This window comes from Hyla sarda, chromosome 3 (genome assembly GCF_029499605.1).
Source record: "Hyla sarda isolate aHylSar1 chromosome 3, aHylSar1.hap1, whole genome shotgun sequence".
NCBI lineage: Eukaryota > Metazoa > Chordata > Amphibia > Anura > Hylidae > Hyla > Hyla sarda.
This window is the reverse complement of record NC_079191.1, coordinates 40767248-40788320: the sequence shown is the minus strand read 5'-3', so window position 1 is coordinate 40788320 and position 21073 is coordinate 40767248. Positions and strand designations below refer to the sequence as shown.

Sequence of the window (21073 nt, the reverse complement as noted above, 5' to 3'; positions counted from 1 at the left end):
TTTTATTTATTTATGACTCGTTGACTTCTTTGGGAGAGTGTTGTGGGCACGCTCTGTGCAGAGATCATGTGCAGGGAGGGAGAGGAGGGCAGCTGTGACCATCACCTATTGTGAATGGAGAACCTTGTGTTAAAATGGAACTTTTTATTGTAATCCTTTTTGTGAAAAGAAGAGGGTGCTGGAAAGATATTTCTACAGAACAGGAAGTGTCAGCTTATTTTCAGGCTGTGTGGCAAGGTACATGATAGGTGATGTTTATGACTCCTATGACCCCCCCCCACCACCACCACCACCACCAATTACGAGAATGGGCATCCCAATTGCTTGTCTGAATTGAGTGGTTGTCAAGTATGTGCACTGCTGCAGTGACAATGAGTGCCTCTTTTAAAAGGGGTATGCTGCCCCTAGACATCTTATCCCCTATTCAAAGGTTGGAGATAAGATGTCTGATCACGGGGGTCTCACCACTGGGGACCCCCACGATCTCTCCTGCAGCAACCCTGTCATCAGCAGCAGAGAGCAAAGTTTTCTCCGTGTTTGATGACTCACGATACAGGGTCCGCCCCCCTGCGACGTCACGCCCTGCCCCCTCAATGCAAGTCTATGGGAGGGGGCATGGTGGCCGTCACTCCCCCTCCCATAGGCTTGCATTGAGGGGGCGGGGCTGTGACATCATGATCCTCTGGCACCTGTATCGTGAGTCATCAGGCACGGAGCGAACTTCGCTCTGTGCAGCTGATGACAGGGTTGCTGCAGGAGAGAACGCGGAGGTCCTCAGTGGTGGGACCCCCACGATCAGACATCTTATCCCCTATTCTTTGGATAGGGGATAAGATGTCTAGGGGCAGAGTACCCCCTTTAACTCCCGCCCCATCACAAAAAAACAAAACAAAAAAACACTATCATTACAACAGGGGTACTTGGGATTTCCATTCTCATGATAAATTGGGGTCCCAGTGGTCTGATCCCCACTGATTAGACACTTATCACCAAGGGGATAAGTTGTCATTTTGACAAAAGGTAATTTTCCGACTATAGACTTTGGCTTTTCCCATGATATAGCAGTAAATACTTTTTGGTTGCCTCCAACAGTGGTCCCCAATCCATTCCTCAAGACCACCAGCAATCCAGGAATTAAACTTTTCACTGTTCTATACCAATGAAGTGACTGGAGAAATGCTTTATTTTGGTCGGCCTTAAGGACTGGTTGGGGGGACCACTGCTCTAGAAAAAAAAGCTGTGGTTGATCAAGAAGGGGTTTTGATCAGGCAACATAGTCATCATAACAGGTCATCACAGAGTATATATATAAGTAATCTGCCAAGTTCCCTAGAACTATGAATCCCCATATGTTGCAAAACTACAACTCCCACCATGCCCGAACAGCCAACGCTCTAGTACTGTTTTAGTACTTGGGGGCAAGACCTTCCTTTCTGACACTGCCTGGGTTCCTGCAATATCAGGTCCTGACACACAGGAAATGTCAAATATGAGGCCGAGGGGCACGACTATGAGGCTGATGGGCATTAATATGAAGCTGAGGGGGTAAACATGAGTGGGAATATGGGACTGAGGGGCATAAACTAGGCTCTAGGGATGTGGCTATAAGGATAAGGGGGCATGAATCAGGTTTAGGGGGAGAATATGAAGCTGAGGGGGCATGAATCAGGTTTAGGAGTGTGTGAGTAGGAAGCTGAGGGGGCATGAATCAGGCTGAGGGGGGTGAATAAGGGGTAGAGGGGACATGAATCAGGCTTGCACCCAAGCCTAGCATTCAGACCCCTTTTTCAAATAAAGTTCCCACTCATCTGCACTTATATTTGGGTAGAAGTGCAGATAGTCAACTTACTAGTACAACCCCTATATCTTAGGAAAAGGGAGTAGCAGCAGAATAAAAACAGAATCAAGGCACCAGAGCTCTCAAGTCAGTTTTCTCAATTCATTAAGATACATAAAAACATTCAGGAATTTAAGGAACAACTTAACTCCATCCAAATGGGCCTCATTGATGAACATCAGTGCAGGAAGAAAATGGAGGAATAGGCTCTGCCATCTGATCCCCGCACACCACAGAAATCTGACCGGCTGCTCCGGCAGCACCTCCATTAGTCTTTGCGCAATTAGTTTATTCTTTTTTTTTTTTACTAAAGCAGTCGGCCGAACAATAAATAGTGTTCTCACCTGCAGTGAGTCAGTGGTGTGGTTAGTCGGCTGACCACTCTTGCCATACCCTTGCCCATGGGCATTCAGAAGCCTCCCGCTAAGGTCGACGGCAGCCCGCCAGTTCTTGCTATTCTGTGGGAAGAGAACAGAAGATGGTAACTAATAAATGATGCCAATAAAATGCTCAGCTGGTTCATTTGCTTGAAGCGGCTCGATCTAGTCATCAGTAATGATGACAAGGTCAGTAAAGATGGCCAGAAAAGCCAGGAATGTCATTTGTCAAAGCCGTACGTATAATTAGGCAGTAAGTGAAGCCAAGCATGAGGCGCTGTTTAGAGCAAGCGGAAGACACCAACAATATTATAAACAGTGAACCCCCCTTCATTTTCACAGACGTTAATGGCCTAAATTTTACTGAGGGTTAAAACAGGCAAATGCTGCATATATAATGGAGGACACATCATTTTTTCATATGCCTGGAATTTAATTTAACCACTTCTAGACCGGGCCAAGTTTCCCCCCTCCATGGGCAGACAATTTTTTTGTTTTAGTAAATGTGGATCTAAAAATCTATAATAAAAATCTGTTGTTTGAGCCCTTTGTTTTGATTGTTTAAATTTTTTTATATAGACATTTTTTGTTTTACATATTGTGCATAAAGTCATAAAAATAAAAATTTAAACAATAAATAAAATTAAAAGCATATTTTTTCTTGCTTTAAACCATTTACGCTGTAACCTTGACTACTGCTCAGTGCAAGGCCACTCTGGGTCTGCTAAGAATCAGCGGCTTTTGAAGCATCCCGGCACCTGCCGATCACACTGCCAGAGTGGAAATCAGGAAGCTTTATGGCTTCTGCTGAGCTGTATACACAGCGCTCATTGAGCAGTGTATACAGCAATCGGGGAGGCAGGGACAGTAATAAACCATCTCTGCCTTCTCTCTAGAGAGCCCGGGTGCTGTTAACCCTCCTGTAGCTGTGCAATTTCCAAGCTGCTGCAGACTTTGCAAGGACAATCAGGAACCTCCTTGCAGAGTAAACTGCTATCCCCCCGTAGTAAATGCCTGGGTGGTCTGCAAGTGGTTAATAGAAGAATAAAGAGAACTTAAGAAAACTCTACTTAAATGGACACTGTCAATTAAAAAAAAAAAAAAAAAACTTTACACAAGTCAAAAGTTTTTGAAGGGTCGGGGTCACAGTGCTGAGACCATACCGATTAGGAGAAAGTGCGGGGATATGCATACAGTAGCACATTTAACTTCCTCAGCGATCTTTGTCTCGCTGTCCCATAAACTCTGCTATATATGCTACATATTTTCCCGGCAGAAAATCCAAAAAGTTTTTGCTAGAATATGCTTTTGTACAAATCTGTACGCCAAATGGTTATTGCCCTTGCAACATACAACCACTAAGTATATGTGCAGCCATAAAAAATAAATAAATAAATAAATTGTCCGTATAGAATGTTCACATTAAAAAGAGGGGATAAGGGGGGTGTGGCCTGCATGGCGAGCTGAGAGGTCGCACACTTCTGTGCTCCCGCTAGCCTGGCTCTTCTTACCCTGTGCTAATCATCTTGAGTGGGCTCCAACTTGCCTGAATGACCCTGGCGGTGTCCGGTCCTCTGCTGCTGCTTCCGGAGGGGTGAGCGGCGGTAGCTGGGCCTGGTCCGGTCCTACAGTCCGGAGGGCGGCTGGGGCAGCGGAAGACTGGTGGCTGAGAGGGAGCGGACTGAAGGGAACGGGCTGGACACAGACCCTGTGATCCCCTTTGGAGCTTCTGCAGTGGAGGGGCCACCATTGTCCTTCCTGGGCAGGTCAGCTCCGTCTCCTTAGTAATTCCCTCGGGATAAGACTGTGTGGCGGGATGGAGGCCTCATCTGTTACAACCTGGCTGGCCAGAGCTGCCTGCTGCATTGGAGCACTGTGTGAGCTGCTGGACTGTGCGGTGCCTCCCTGGTGTCCTGTATTGTAGCCCCTGATTGAGAAGTGATCCACTGTTGAGGGACTGTGTTCTGCTGAGTGGGCTTGCTGGGCCCTCTGTTACTCTGCCTCCTAATATTGCCTTCTGGAGTGCAGCTGTTTGCCACCCCTCTACAGCCAAACACTGCTGCATACTGCTGAGACTTGCGGTGCTCCTGCTGAGAAGCCATTGCATGTGGTGTATGCTGTGAAAATCCCATCAGCTGCCATTTGGCTGCGAGTTACTTCTGAGACTTGTGGTGCTACACCTGAAACTTCTGCATCTGTGGTGTGTGCTGTGGATATCCCATCTGCTGCTGTTTGCCTGGGGGTGCTTCTGTGACTTGTGGTGCTACACCTGTAAGGATTGCATCTGTGGTGTGCGCTGGGAATATCCTATCTACCGCTGCCTGTCCACAAGTACTGCTGTAACTTCTGGTGCTACACCTTTAAAGGACTGAGTTTGTGGTGTGCGCTGCGAATATCCCATCTGCTGCCGCTTGACCCTGAGTACTACTGTGACTTGTGGCGCTATACCTGAGCGGACTGCATTTGTGGATTGTGCTGTGAAGATCCTATCTGCTGCTGTTAGTGAATACTGCTGAGCCTACTGGTACAGCACCTGCTCGGCCTTCTCCTGTGTGTGTGCTCTACAACTACTGCTGTAACTTTTGGTGCTTTATTAGGAAGAACTGTTACTATTGTGTGCGCTGTGAATATCCCATCTGTGGCCACCTGACAGTGTGTACCATGGATATTAATGTCAAGCGGTTGCAACATAAAATTGCTGCGGCTGAGGACGAAGATTCTCCGGGATATGTTGTTAGCTTAAATGTTTACAAGGCTTTTGATTCAGTTGAGTGGTCTTAACTTTGGTGCTTGTTGTGGGGTTCTTCGGTTTGGCCCCAAGTTTTGGGCGTGGGTGAAGTTGCTGTATGAAAGCCCTAAGGCTAGGATACGTACAAATCTGGAGGTCTCTGAGTCATTTCAGTTGAGCAGAGGTACACTTCAAGGGTGCCCTCTGTCCCCTTTTTTGCTTGCCCTGGCTGTGGAATGCCTGGCAGCGGCCATCCGAGCTTCCCCTTCTATACGTGGGATAAGCCAGGGACCGACCCTTGGAGGAGAGGGTGTCCATGTATGCGGATGATACTATATCTCGCTGATGTCGAGGGCTCCATGAGGGCGTTATTTGATCTTCTTGAACTGTTTGGCTCTTTTTCGGGGCTGTGGGTCAACTGGTCAAAGTAATCTCTGATGCCTTTATCCATGGCTGCTGTTCTTCTGCCCTCTCTTTCCAATAGTCTCCAGGTGGTTGCTCGGTTTAAGTATTTGAGGGTGGAGGTTTCTCTGTGTCTAAGGGATTATTTATCTTTAAATCTCGATCCTGTTGTCTCTTCTACGGCTACCCGGTTGCTGGCTTGATCATCTTTACCCTTATCATTAGCGAGTAGGATTAATATCTTTAAAATTATATATCTCCCTAAGTATTGATATATTTTTCACATTTTCCCTGTGATTCATCCCAAGAAATTCTTTATTAAGCTGAGTGGTCTCATAAGCTCCTCCATGGGTCAGGTGTTGCTGCAGGCGCTAAAGCAATGGGGTGGTCTTGCTGCTCCAAATATGTATAATTATTTCTTAGCGTCCAAGCTCATGTACATTGCCTGGCGGATCTACCTGGATCTCTCTAATGTGTCTACGGCTTTGGCAGGCGCTCTGATGGGTTTGTATGAATCTCTGACTAATGTCTTGTATAGATATACAGGGTAGGCCATTTATATGGACACACCTTAATAAAATGGGAATGGTTGGTGATATTAATTTCCTGTTTGTGGCACATTAGTATATGTGAGGGGGGAAACTTTTCAAGATGGGTGGTGACCATGGCGGCTATTTTGAATCCAACTTTTGTTTTTTCAATAGGAATAGGGTCATGTGACACATCACACTTATTGGGAATTTCACAAGAAAAACAATGATGTGCTTGGTATTAACTTTATTCTTTCATGAGTGATTTACAAGTTTCTGACCACTTATAAAATGTGTTCAATGTGCTGCCCATTGTGTTGGATTGTCACTGCAACCCTCTTCTCCCACTCTTCACACACTGATAGCAACACCGCAGGAGAAATGCTAGCACAGGCTTCCAGTATCCGTAGTTCCAGGTGCTGCAGAATGGGCAAAACAAAAATTGGAACAGGACCCTCAGTTTACGCAGAAGATTTTGTTCAGTGATGAGGCAAACTTTTATGTGAATGGTGAAGTTAACAAACAAAACCACCACTGTTGATCTGACACTAAGACTGTTTGAACACAAAAATTGATGGTATGGTGTGGTATATGGGGTACAAAGATAGTGAGGCCATTCTTCATCAATGGAAACCTCAAGGCCACTGGATATGCAAAAATGCTACATGAGGATGTGTTTCCCTCTTTATGCACTGAAGCTGGCACGTTCACTGAGTTTTTCCAGCAAGATGGTGACCACCACATTATGGGTGTCAGGTCCGAGCATTCCTAGATGAACAGTTTCCTGGAAAGTGGATTGGTCGTCGTGGGCCAGTTGAATGGCCCCCAAGGTCTCCCGCTCTGACACCCTTAGACTTTTATCTTTGGGGTCATCTGAAGGCAATTGTCTATGCTGTGAAGATACGAGATGTGCAGCACCTGAAACTACGGATACTGGAAGCCTGTGCTAGCATTTCTCCTGCGGTGTTGCTATCAGTGTGTGAAGAGTGGGAGAAGAGGGTTGCATTGACAATCCAACACAATGGGCAGCACATTGAACACATTTTACAAGTGGTCAGAAACTTGTAAATAACTCATGAAAGAAGTTGTGTTAAAACCAAGCACATCATTGTTTTTCTTGTGAAATTCCCAATAAGTTTGATGTGTCATATGACCCTCTTCCTATTGAAAAAACAAAAGTTGGATTCAAAATTGCCGTCTTCAAAATGGCCGCCATGGTCACCACCCATCTTGAAAAGTTTCCCCCTCACATATACTAATGTGCCACAAACAGGAAGTTAATATCACCAACCATTCCCATATTATTAAGGTATATCCATATAAATGGCCCACCCTGTACTCCTTATGCTAAGTTGCTGTCACCTATTAGAACTGTGGTATGGTCGGAGTGCCCATTTTCGGTATCTTCAACTGTGACATGCGGTCCTGGCACAATTTGGCTCTCTTGATGTGACCCCTGCATTTTCTGATGTGGAGTTGCTCCTGGCTACCACTGACATCTCTAAGCAGTTGACACAGGCGTATGCTCTGCTTCAGTCTGTGGGGACTGATCCCTTTGCGTTCACCTACCTGAAATTTGTTGAGGATATACCGGACCTCTTGGAGGGACAGTGGAAGGAGGTTTCTGACACTTATTCCCCTACGGTGGTTAGTGCTCAAGATATGCTTATCCAATCTAGATTTATATTTGCATTTGTATTACACTCCGGCTAAGCTTTTTCGTATAGGGGTTTCCTCCTCTGATATCTGTTTTCATTGACAGGTTGATAGAGGGTCATTCTTGCATGCTGTATGGAGTGGTCAGTGTGTGGTTCCCTTTTGGAGAGCGGTAATGCAGTTTCTGGCGGATCATCTGGAATTACCTCTCGTCTTCACCCCTTCAGTTTGTTTGTTAGGTCTAATTAATGAATTGGGGTCAGGCTCCCATAAGCTTTTTGCTGTTTTGTGCCCATAAGGTAGTGGTAATGGCGTGGAAAGATACCTCTCCTCCACCCTATGTCCCGTTGATTTAACTTGGTTAATAAATATACTCCATTGTGTAGAACCCTTTATATTAACTATAGAAGCCCAAAAAAATTTTACAAAGTCTGGATGCCCTAGTTGATACTGGGAGAGTCGGTTGTCTCCTCTGAATGTGCAAGTTCTCCTCAGTAAAGGTTTTTACTATCTTACTCTCAAATGGTGGTTTAGGGTTCCCCCAAGTGTTTGCGTGGTGTGTGTGAGTGTGTATGTTTGTCGGTGTGTTGGGCAGTTATATCTGGGGTCTTCACGATTGCCCTGGCTCTATCTGCTGCACTTATCTGATATACTTTTGATGGTTGTGACGGAGCTTTTGTGGAGATATCTAGAGTGTCTCGCTTGTACAGTGTTTTTACTTGTTATGTAAAATGTATAAATAAATACTTAAAAAAAAAAAAAAAAAAAAAAAAAAAAACATGAGGGGATAAGAGTTTGCAGGCAGTTCTGACCATAGCAAAACAACCCCAAGCCCCCACCCCCAATCTCGAGAACTGACTACTGAAGCATTCATATGAAATGGATCAGCAATGCATGTACTCGTCTATGGGGGTGCCAGAGAAAGTAGAGTAGAGACAGCACTCAAGTATGTGCACTGTCCCCCATTAAAACTGAAGCCCCATCCTATTGCGGCGAGGGGTCCCAGAGGTTGGATCCCCAGCAATCAGACACGTATTTCCTATCCTGTGAATAAGGGTTCACTGTGCCAAAACACTTCATTTTCACCATCTTTTTTCCACACACCTAAACCATGCAGAAATTTACCACAAATCTTGATTCTTGGCTATATGGCTTGTACGCATGCAATAATTTGAAAGTGGGTAAATGGCTGAATAGACAATGATACTTTGACTTGTTAGCGACTGTTGGCGGGTGTCAAAATCCACATTGCAGAACTGCATCCATTCACATTGATGAAGTGCGTGGCGGTAAAAAAAACAACAAAAAAAACAGTGCTAATCGATGTGTACGGAAAACCTTTACTGGAAAGAACAACTCAAGGACTTACATTTCCAACCTTACTAGAATATTGGGAGGACTACACAGAGAAGAAGGAATACACCACCATTAATATTCTTTGTAAGAAAAGAAACACTAGAATATATTCCTAAATCCTGGCTACAATGCTCATAAGTGAGGATGAGCTGCATATAGACACGTTCTGCACGCATTTATATCCTGTACGACGCAACCCCAATATATCCGTAATCTAGGATAAATTCTGTAAGATTAAAAAACAATTAAATCTTCAATTCTTGATATGAGGCGGCAGAGTAGCACCGCGTTCTGTACATGGCTGCTGTGGGGGAAAGATGATTTATGTTGCTTTAACTGGCTGTAACGGAGCTGGGTGCGGAGCAGCTGTTGTGTTACCAGTCATTTCAGGACAAGAGCGTGCTCACCAACGCCATAGGCGCTTTACTAGGGAATCTGGAATAAATGGGGAGAAATCCTACAACAATTAACGGCCTACAAAGAATATCGCATATAGGAACTAATCTAATAAAATAATAAAATATAGGGGGAGATTTATCAAAACCTGTTCAAGGGAAAAGTTGCTTAGTTGCCCATAGCAACCAATCAAATTGCTTCTTTTCATATTTTCAGAGGCCTTTTCAAAAATGAAAGAAGCAATCTGATTGGTTGCTATGGGCAACTCCGCAACTCTTCATAAATCTCCCCCATAGTGTTTTTGTGACCTGCAGCAACCAATGAGATCAATGAGATCCTCTTAGGTGCAAACATGGATAAATAAAAAAAGTAAATCTTGTTGGTAGTTATGGGCAACACTGACACTTCATTCTTGAGGTTCAAATTCAGCCATAATATTAAAACCAACTGCCTTATATTGGGTAAGTCATCTTTGTGCTACCATGACAGATCTGACCAATAGAGGCCAGGACTCTTGGGGAGTTCCAGCGGCGAGCCCCCACAATCAGACATCTTATCACCTATCTTTGGATAAGGGATAAGAGGTCTCTGGCCGGATAATCCCTTTAACTGCAGCATCCATGGACTAGCATTTCCAGCACATCCCACAGATGATCGATCATGTCGAGATCTAAGGAATTTGGAGACAAGAGTCATGTTCCTTAAACTATTCCTGAACAATGTTTGCAGTGTGGCCAAAAAACTATCCCGCTGAAAGAGGTCACTGCCATTAGGGGAAAACACTGGCACAAAGGGGAGACAAGGTCTGCACAATGTTTAGGTAATGGTCTGTGTCAAAGTAACATCCACATGAAGCTGAACCCAAGGTTTCCCAGAAAAATATTGCCTATAGCAGGGGTACTCACCTGGCGGACGGTGGTCCAGATCCGGACCACAGCCGCCAGTCATCCGGACCTCTGGCCGGATCTCCCCGCATTCATTTGTATAGGGGTCTTTAAATGAATAGCCGCAGCCAGGAGCGAGGGAGCACTGTGTTCCCTGCCCGGCGCTTCTCCTATGATGCAGGTAGCGCGATTAGCACTGCCTGCATCATCTGCTTCGGCCAGGCCTGACTAGAAGAGGCCAGAGCAGCACTAGACCTGTGACGTGAGCCAAGCTCTCAGGTACAAATTTGTGTTCCCCCAACTGTGACTCTCCAGTTGTTGTAGCACTACAGCTCCCATCATGACCTTCTGTCTGTGCACGATGGGAGTGGCTCTCCAGTTGTTACAAACTACATGTAAGGGCACAGTGGCTTCCTTCATTCTGGGGGCACAGTGGCATCATTAATTCTGGGGGCACAGTGGCATCATTAATTCTGGGGGCACAGCAGCATCATTAATTCTGAGGGCAAAGTGGCATAATTCATTCTGGGGGCTCAGTGGCATCACTAATTCTGGGGGCACAGTGGCATCACTAATTCTGGGTCACAGTGGCATCATTAATTCTGGGGTCACAGTGGCATCAATTATTTGGGTCACCGAGGTACAATTAGTCGGTACAGGGCACAGCGTTTGTCGAAAATGTATTTGGGGGCATAGCGTGTGGCAATAATAATAATGCAGGGGAATAGTGTGTAATAGTAATATACTAAGGGCATAGTATGTGGCAGTAATATACCAGGAGCCCAGTATTTGACAGTATTATATTCAGGGGGTACAGTGTGTGGCAGAATTATTTTCAGTGGTACAGTGTGTGGCAGTTTTATATTCAGGGGTACAGTTTGCGGCAGTATTATATTCAGGGGTACAGTGTGTGGCAGTATTCAGGTCATACATCCTCCACACTTCAGTTGCTGGTTTGCTCTTTCTTTTATGGCACTGAGGCCGCTATTTGTGAACCAGGCCTTAGCGTTCAGCTCAGACCTTCACCGGATGGCAGAGCTGGATAAGTGGACCCTCATTAAAAATAGTTGAGTACCCCTGGCCCATAGCATCACACTGCTTTCCTAGCTTGTCTTCTTCCCATAGTGCAGTCTGGTGTCACCTCTTTCCAGTTAAGTGATGCGCATGCACCATGATGTCCACGTGATGTAAAAGGAAACATCAATATGCCCAGAAGCTCTTTGGGTTCAGACGAGACAGGTGAGTCTTCACTCCCCATACAACTCAATGAACCATGATCATCCACCACAAGTTCACCAGTTGTCCTTCCTTGGATGACTTTCAGTAGGTACCAACCACTTCATACCAGGAACATCCCAACAAGCCATGGTGTTTTGGAGATGCTCTGACTCATTGTCTAGACATCATATTTTAGTCCTTGTTTGATTTGCTCGGATTCCTTCTTTCGACAAACTTTAAGAACTGACTGTTCACTTGCTATATTTCTTACTCCCAGAATGGCGTCATTGTCACGAGATAACTCAGTGTTATTTATTACAGCTGTAAATTTTGGCTGATAAGTGTATGCCAAGACAGATTATGGTACCACTTAATGCATAATAAGAAGGCTGGATTTATTGTTATGGCTGATCAGTGTGTATTATATATTTTGGATTGTTTAGGTCTCATTTCAGGTTTAAAGGAAATCTCTTGCCAGTGTCACCTGCACTAACCTGTCGGTACTGAAAGAGCAGATGACAAATGGCACTTATCTTGTCCCGTTCCGTGGCGGGGATCTCCGGTAATCTTGTCCGTTAGCTCCAGCTCCGGGCACCCGGCTTGGGACATAGGCGGAGCTTAGTGACATCATTGATGCTGCTCACTGCTGGGTCCCGCTGCTAGAGAATAGCAGCGGTGACGTCAGTAAGCTCTGCCCATGCCCCAACCCGGGAGCGGAGCTAACGGAGAAGATTACCGGAGATCCCCCGCCACGAAACGGGACAAGGTGAGTACCGTTGTCATCAGTGTCACCTGCACTATATGTCGGTACTGACAGGTTAGTGCAGGTGACACTAATTTCCTTTAAAGGGTTTATCCCAATGTATAGCTTATCACTTTGCCACACAATTAGGACCCTAACCGTTCAATAAAACGTGGGAACCCTTGGCCCCTGTATCAAGGAAGTGGTGGTCAAGCATGCTCGCTGCTGCATTCACTTTTGGTGGGAGTACAGTGCTTGGCTATCTTTAGCAGTCCCATATTGAGTACATTTCTAGGCAGTTTACTTGTTTCACCATGGAGAGTCAAAGGTTGGAGAACACATTATATATATATTTTAGGAAGCTCGGCAGACTTTTTTGCAAAAAAAATAAATAAATGCATGCCTATGCATGCTGCACTATGGTATGGCAAAAACACCGTTCACATGGGATCTGTGCATAGCACCCTATGGATAGATTCAGAGGCTTTGAAGATGATTCTGAGGCAACAGGAAAGAAGGCTACTAGATGGTGCTGACCGGGAGTAACAAAATATACAAACCAATTTTCAAAATAGTAGTGAAAAAAAATAAAGTCAATTTATTTTAACAATAAAAGGATAACATGTTTCGAGAGGCTGCTCCACTCTTCATCAGGTTGTAAAGGACCTTATAGAGAGGAGCATCCTCTCGGAACGAGTTGTCCATTTATCATAATAAATTGTGATTTTATTTATTTATTTTTTTCACTCCCGTGTCTAGAACTGGTTCATTTATTTAGTTGCTACTGGTCAGTGCCATTCAGCATCCTCCTCCTGCCTCTGCCTTTAAACCCTCTGATGTACATAATGCTTAATTTACTGGACTGTAGTCTGATGCAGGCAAATCCTGGTCGCATATATACATTGGTTTTGTGCCCCCAGCACAACTATACAAGGTGACCACAAAAGCTTTATTTTAGTACCCAATCACATAAGGGATTCACAGCACATGTAGCGCCTCTGTATGTTCTTTTTTTTCCCTACATGTTCTTGGATTGCTATGGATAGGTTAACATGAGAAATTAGGTGAAAAGAGCCTTCGTTATTTTATTTTCTTTGTTACAAAAAAACCCCACTTTGTTCTGTTTGCACACAAATACTTTAATTTGAGAAAAAAAATACAAAAATATCATTAGGTTTATGTAACATATTTATGTCCTTCCATAACAAAAAAAAAAAAAAAAAAAAAAAAAAAAAAAAAGCATCCCTACTCAACTACAAAAGAAAGGTGGAATTACAATACTGTTCATTTCAGCCTACATGGGAATGTCGCTTTTCCACAGATACAGCTAATAGTACCTGTGTGCATTCCCTCCCCAGAAACAAAGACTCAAAGGGGGCCATTAACTCTACGTGTGACACCATTAAGGTGATTAAAATGTCCTCCTCCACCAGCCATGACATTCTTCTCCATCATAAATTACACCGCTAGAACACATTGGCACAGCTCTGGAAAATGCATTTATTAACCCTTCCCGAGATGTTCCTCTTCTATAGAAACGAGAGTGCAGAGATTCTCCATTATACCATTAAAAGCTTTTTAGCAGTCTGCTGCAGCCGTCTATTCCCTGCTCAGCTCCAACCCAGCAATTGACCCTTCTAGGCTTGACAGATACGTCTACGGGTGATTAACACGTGATAGGAAGAAGCCTGCTAGCTTTAAAAGCTTTATAGTCGAGCTCCTCACTTCCCGAGTATGAGACTATGGCTTCCCAACCACATGTAAAAGGAGGAATTAAACCAAAAGGTTCACCTGGATTTCACTTTTGCTTATATTTAATAAAACTGCATTTACAGTAGTTCTTTAAAGAGTACCTGTCAATTAATATATTGTTCCTTACGTTATTATAAGACACTTTGCTATTTACTTGCTGTTCAAATTCTTAACCTTTATATGTTTTTCATGTGATTGAAAAAAAATGGCCACTAGGTGGCTCTGTTCTGTTCCCTGCCGCAAGTCAAACAGTTAGTTTGGTCTCCTCCCGGCCTGGCAGGAGACCAAACTCAGGAAGTGCATTCGGGGCACGGCTCTCGCAGGCTTCAGTGACGTCGCGCCTGCTGGGGAAGGCCCACTTTCTCCTGCCACGAGCCCACACACAATCTAAAAGGGAAAAGTATGATGCAGAGCTTTTTTAAAAAAAAAATCTGAAATTTTTTTTTTTTAAAGGTCAGGAAGGGTGTTAGGAGTAGTTAGGGAATATAATCTGAGTTAGTTTAGAAAATATAGTGTGACGTAGGGTACTCTTTAGGACAGTGGTTACAAACTGTGGCCCTCCAGATGATGCAGTACTTCAACTCCCAGCATGGCCGGACAGCCGTTGGCTGTCCGGGCATGCTGGGAGTTGAAGTTTTGCAACATCTGGAGGGCCACAGTTTGAGACCACTGCTTTAAGATATACTTATCAAGGTTGGTTCAGATTCTAGCAAAAGAATACAAGTGCTGCGATGAAGGGGAGTGGAGAGCTGCCTCCTTCCACAACAAAAGTATTAGGGCAAGATGGAGGCACCTTTAGACTTGTTTTGTAAATCTGTTATTAGTCTGTGTGTATTATTATTACATTTGGCCATACATTGTCTATGAAAAGAAAAAAAAAATTCTAACCAGGTCAGCTTCACTTACAGCATTCTTCTTTTTAAACCTTAACAGCGGCTTCCAGTAATCTGATGCCCCCATGACTTATAGTTAGGCCAGATATTATGACAGAAAAACAGTCGCAAAGTATATGAAAGAACATATAAATGTAAGCAGGTAACAAACAAAAAGAATAGGAACTCAACAATTGGTGAGAGACGGCAAAATGATGATGGGGAAAGATGATGGCACAAATTAATTATGAAAATGTCCGTCAGAATATAAAATGATGGAGAGGAAAAGCTACAATAAAATGACCCTGATTACCTATCCCTGAATCTTTCCCTAGTTCTGTCCCTGAACACTGACCCTGAAAATATCCCTAATGTAAAACCTGCAAAACTGACAATAAAATAAACAGGAGGGACTTAAGGACCCAGAGACAAAAACCAAAAGGATAAACAGATACTGAACACAGAAGCTAAAAGCAATAAGAGAAACTGGAATCAACAGTATCTCCAAGATACAGAAACTACACATGCAAGAACCAATTGGACTGAGGAGTAACTAAACTAGAAGAAGGTCCTAGAGAAATACAAGGAATACTGGGCTTAAATGGGCACTCTCATTTAAAATACATTTTTGCTATTGCAATCCTTATGGTAAATAAAAAATATTTCTAATATACTTTGTTTTAAAAAAATGAAGTTTTCTATGTTTTATTTGTGCTTAAAAAAAAAAAGCTCAAGAGCACATTTTCCCCAATCTTATACACAGACTTAGGACCGAAGTCCAAACACAGGAAGTGCAGCCTGGAGTCCTGAGGGGGTGTGTTCAACCAACAGCATATGGCAGTTAAGTGTGAGAGGAGCTATGATTGGATGAGGCTGGACACCCCCCCTCAGCACTCCAGGCTGCACTTTCAGTGTTTGGACCTCAGTCCTAAGTCTGTGTATAAGATGGGGGGAAATGTGCTCTTGAGCTTTTTTAAGCACAAATAAAACATAGAAAACTTCATTTTTTTTTTTTTTAAACAAAGTATATTAGAAATAGTTTTTATTTACCATAAGGAGTGCAATAGCAAAAATTTATTTTAAATGAGTGCCCATAATAAGCACTGGAAGGATTAATATTTTTTAATAGAAGTAATTTTACAAATCCGTATAACTTTCTGGCACCAGCTGATTTGAAATTAAATTGTTTTCCACCGGAGTATCCTCTGAATCATTACTAGAGTTGAGCGAACTTACAGTAAATTGGCTCGTTGCGAACCTCGCAGCTCGGCTGTTGATTACTTTAGTCTGCATAACTTAGTTCAGCTTTCCAAGGGCTCCAATTTGCCTGGAAAAGGTGGATACAGACCTAGGAGACCTAAGACTGTCATCGCGGACAGAACCCTTGGAAAGCTGAACTAATTTATGCAGACTAAAGTAAAGCAATCAACAGACGAGCTGCCAGGTTCGCTACGAGCCAATTTACTGTAAGTTCGCTCAACTCTAATCCTTACAACTAGAGATGAGCAAACTTACAGTAAATTTGATTCGTCACGATCTTCTCGGCTCGGCAGTTGATTACTTATCCTGCATAAATTAGTTCAGCCTTCAGGTGCTCCGGTGGACTGGAAAAGGTGGATACATTCCTAGGAAAGAGTCTCCTAGGACTGTATCCACCTTTTCCAGCCCACCGGAGCACCGGAAAGCTGAACTAATTTATGCAGGAAAAGTCGTCAACTGCCAAGCCGAGAAGTTCGTGACGAATCGAATTTACTGTAAGTTCGCTCATCTCTACTTACAACGGCAACAAGGAAAATACGGTAAAGAAAAGTCAAAGTAGCACACAAGTAGTAATGATGGCTGTATTTCAATACGTACTAGAGAAAACGCGGCAGCTGCCTCAGGATTATGAATGAGTGCATAAAACGCAGCGGGGCTCGGTGCACACCAGACAAGAGGAGGGGGGGAAAAAAATAGGGCACAGAACAAATAAATGGATGATGTTTATACACAGCGGTGAGCCTCACACTAATACAGTAAACATGAAATCCAGGTCACCGTACACCCAGACGCACTCACGACTCAGAGCGGATTTTTTAATATTTCATGGCTCCCCTTATTGCATACCGTATGTTTTTAGCCCTCTGCCTAGCAGCTGAACTCTACATCGCCTTGTTTGGAACAAAAAAGACTAGGAGGATAAAGAATTAAATAGTCAATTCCAGCTAAAAAACAAACAAACAAACAAATTATTAAATAATAAAGCAAAAACAATCTAGCCATGCTGCAGTAGATGTTTACATAGAGAAGTGTTTCCCAACCAGGGGGCCTCCAGCTGTTGCAAAACTACAGCTCCCAGCATGCTGGGAGCTGTAGTTTTGCAACAGCTGGAGGCACCCTGGTTGGGAAACAATGACAGAGTATTATTACTTCTACTTATTTTTACTAAATGCATATGTTTTTCTGTGTTTTCTTCAGCTTGTCGTGTGCGCCTTAAAAAGGGGTACTCCGGTGGAATTTTTTTTATTTTTTATTTTTTATCAACTGGTGCCAGAAAGTTAAACAGATTTAACAGAAAACAGAAAGTTAAATCACTTCTATAAAAATCTTAATCCTTCCAGTACTTTTTAGGGGCTGTATACTAAAGAGAAATCCAAAAAAGAAATGCATTTCCTGTGATGTCATGACCACAGTGCTCTCTGCTGACATCTGCTGTCCACTTTAGGAACAGTACAGAGCAGAAGAAAATCCCCATAGTAAACATATGCTGCTCTGGACAGTTCCTAAAATGGACAGCAGAGGTCAGCAGAGAGCACTGTGGTCATGACATCAGAAGAAATGCATTTCTTTTTTTTTTTATTTCTCCTTAGTATACAGTTTCTAAAAAGTACTGGAAGGATTAAGATTTTTTTAATAGAAGTGATTTACAAATCAGTTTAAGTTTGTGGCACCAGTTGATTTAAAAACAAAAAAATAAAAATTCCACGGGAGTACCCTTTTAATCAATTATTTTGAAATCAACTGGGGCCAGAAAGTTAAAAAGATTTGTAAATGACTTCTATTTAAAAATCTTAATCCTTCCAGTATTTATTAACTGCTGTATATTACAGAGGAAGTTGTATTTCTTTCTGGAATTCTTTCCAGTCTGACCACAGTGCTCTCTGCTGACACCTCTGTCCGTATCAGGAACTGTCCAGAGCAGGATAGGTTTGCTCTGTACAACACCCCACTATCCTTATTTGGCCCATAGAGGTGAACAGAGCAGAAACCTGCCCGTCCAATTCAGCTCCATACTCAACCAGTGGTGTGCTTGTCAGTGTTCGAAAAGAAGACGAGTGCCATACCACGGCAGGGTTGCAAGATTTGGGGAAAATGTGCGATTACGATTAGGGAGGTAAATATTGTGATTTCAATATATGATTTCAATAGAATAAATAGTAAAAATTCCCCAATGTCATGTCCAATATCCCTTATTTCCCACCTATCCCCCATTTTACTTCACCCTTTTTCATGTCAATCCACCAATGTCACTGTTACATTATGCGCTCCGGCCACACACGCTGGCCGTGAGCGCATGGTCCCCTTACCTTCTGCTGCCGACGGGGCTGGAACTCGCATCGTGGAACGCGCCTATATGCAAGCCTCAGTTCGTCACCCTCCGGGTGTTTCTCCTGCCTCTGCCTCTCTGCTCCGGCGCGTGTCCCCGTCCCCTAGGGTGCGCGCGTGCGTGCGTCGGAGCTTTAAAATTTAAAGAGCTAGTACACTCATTAGTGTAACCACCTGTGGCTCATTTATAAATTCCTGCACCCTCCTCAGTTCTCTGCCGGATCTTTGTTGCCTTGTGCCTTTGAGAAAGCGTTCCTCTGTATTGCCTTGCCGTGTATCAGATCTCTTGCTCTTGTCACTTGACCTTGCTCCTCTGCCACCTGCCTACTGAACTCCTGCTTTGCTTTGACTACGCTACTGTGCCGCCTGCCCTGACCTTCTGCTATCCAGACTACGAGTTGCCTTATCCCTCCTGTGCCTCGCATCTCCTCAGCCGCTTGTGTGGTCGAGCCGTGCCAAGGGTAGCGACCTGGGTGCCGCCTGCAGCAGCAAGCCCATCCCGCTTTGCGGCAGGCTTTGGTGAAAACCAGTGGCACCTTAGTCTCCATTCCCTGGTATAGTCAGAGTCATCTGCCACACAGGTCCAGCGGATCCACATCCACCGGGTTTCCTGTCTTCAGAAACGTGAGTGTTACAGTCACATTTCTCCAGTGGATACCTCCAAGGGATACTCCAGTGGAAAACATTTTTTTTAAATCAACTGGTGCCAGAAAGTTAAACAGATTTATAAATTACTTCTATTTAAAAATCTTAATCCTTCCTGTACTTAGCTGCTGTATACTACAAAGGAAGTTGTATTTCTTTCTGGAATTCTTTTCAGTCTGACCACAGGGCTCTCTGCTGACACCTCTGTCCGTATCAGGAACTGTTCAGAGTACAAACAAATCCCCACAGCAAACCTCTCCTGCTCTGGACAGTTCCTCTGGACAGAGGTGTAAGCAGAGAGCACTGCGGTCAGACAGAAAAGAATTCCAGAAAGAAATACAACTTCCTTTTTAGTATACAGCAGCTGATAAGTACTGTAAGGATTAAGATTTTTAATTAGAAGTCATTTACAAATCTGTTTAACTTTGTGGCACCAGTTGATTTACAAATTATTGTTTTCCCTGGGTCATCGGTGATGAAGAGCCAGAAATACAACCTTCTGAATTGGAAGCACAGGGATCTTAGTTGTTTTTTTCCCATTTAATGCTTTTTCCATTTAAAAATAATTTAAGAGTACCCCTTTTATGTTGTGCTGGGGAGGGGGAAAAAACAAAAAACAAACTGATTTTCAGGTCCCCTGCAGATCCGGTTCTCCTCCATGCGGTCCCGGTATCTTCTCTCTGCTCCTAACAAGTGCTGATTTCAGGACCTTTCCTGCTCAGCCAATCAGTGGCCTTACATGTAATACTGCTCCGCCTACTGACTGGCAGGGAAATGTAGTTTTGGGAAACACTAACTTAACATTTAAAATTAGGCAGCAGCCCAGCCCCTGTCTGAGTGCGTGATATGGTTAAGTGTCTAAGGACCTTTAGTAGCAGCTTGACTTCTTCTCTGGGTGATCACCATAAGCCTTAATTTATTCAGATCTAGAAGCCAACAGCAAAACATTGTAGGGTTGGGCTGCACAAGCCAGTTAGTAGCGACTAATACACATATACTCACTAGCCAGTTTATTTGGTACACCTGTTCAATTGCTTGTTAGAACCAAATAGCTATCAGCCAATCACATGGCGACAACTTTCTGAAGTTCAAACCCAGCATCAGGGTTGGGAAAGAAAGTGGGATCTTGGTGACTTTGAACATGGCATGGTTGTTGGTGCCAGACGGGCTAGTCTAAGTTTTTCATAAAGTGCTGCTGATCTACTGGGATTTTCAGACTGAGATGACAGAAAGGCAATAGTAACTCAAATAACTACTCATCTCAACCAAGGTATGCTGCATACTACACGCCGGGCAACACGTTCAACCTTGAAGCAGATGGGCTACAGCAGCAGAAGACCACACCGGGTGCCACTCCTGTCAGCCAAGAACAGGAAATGGAAGCAACAATTCACACATTCTCACCACAATTGGGCAATGGAAGATGGAAGGACGTTGTCTCGTTTCTGAGGAGTCTTCATTCCAGCTGTGACATTCAGATGACAGGGTCAGAATTTGGTGTGAACAACATGAAAGCATAGATCCATCCTGCCTTGTATCAATAGTTTAGGCTTCTGGTGGTGTAATGGTGTGGCGGGACATTTTCTTGGCACACTTTGGTCCCCTTAGTACCAACTGAGCATTATATAAATATGACCCTACTTGAGTAAAGTTGCTGGCCAGGTTAATCCCCTTATGACCACAGTGGACCCATCTTCTGATGATACTTCCAGCAGGATAAAGCCCCATGTCACATCATCTCATACAGGACAATGAGGTCACTGGTCTCCAATGGTCTCCACAGTCACCAGATCTCATCCAATAGATCACCGCTGGGATGTGGTGGAACCGGAGATTCTCATCATGGAGGTGAGGTCATCATGTACATAGGAGGCAAAATCTCTGAGGAATGTTTCCAGCACCTTGTAGAAAGTATGCCACGAAGAATGAAGGTAAAAGGGGGTCCTACCCAGGATTAGCAAGGTGTACCTAATAATGGGGCCAGTGAGTGTACAACTCTTAAGGATGACGTGTATTTTGACAAGTTGTAGTTTTGATCAGTTGGGGTCTGGGTGCGGAGATTTCCACAGATAACTGACACAAAAGGGGCAGAA

The 21073-nt window shown here is 43.8% G+C and overlaps 1 protein-coding gene across 2 annotated transcripts in view; it reads right to left on the bottom strand.

Annotated features, from left to right (window-relative positions):
* TRAPPC12 (trafficking protein particle complex subunit 12) overlaps positions 1-21073 on the bottom strand; it is a 172695-nt gene that overhangs the window by 105091 nt on the left and 46531 nt on the right. For both annotated transcript variants that reach the window (XM_056564093.1, XM_056564092.1), the window contains exon 4: positions 2182-2295. In XM_056564093.1, the coding sequence (XP_056420068.1) occupies positions 2182-2295 (114 nt within the window). The remainder of the gene's footprint in view (positions 1-2181; positions 2296-21073) is intronic.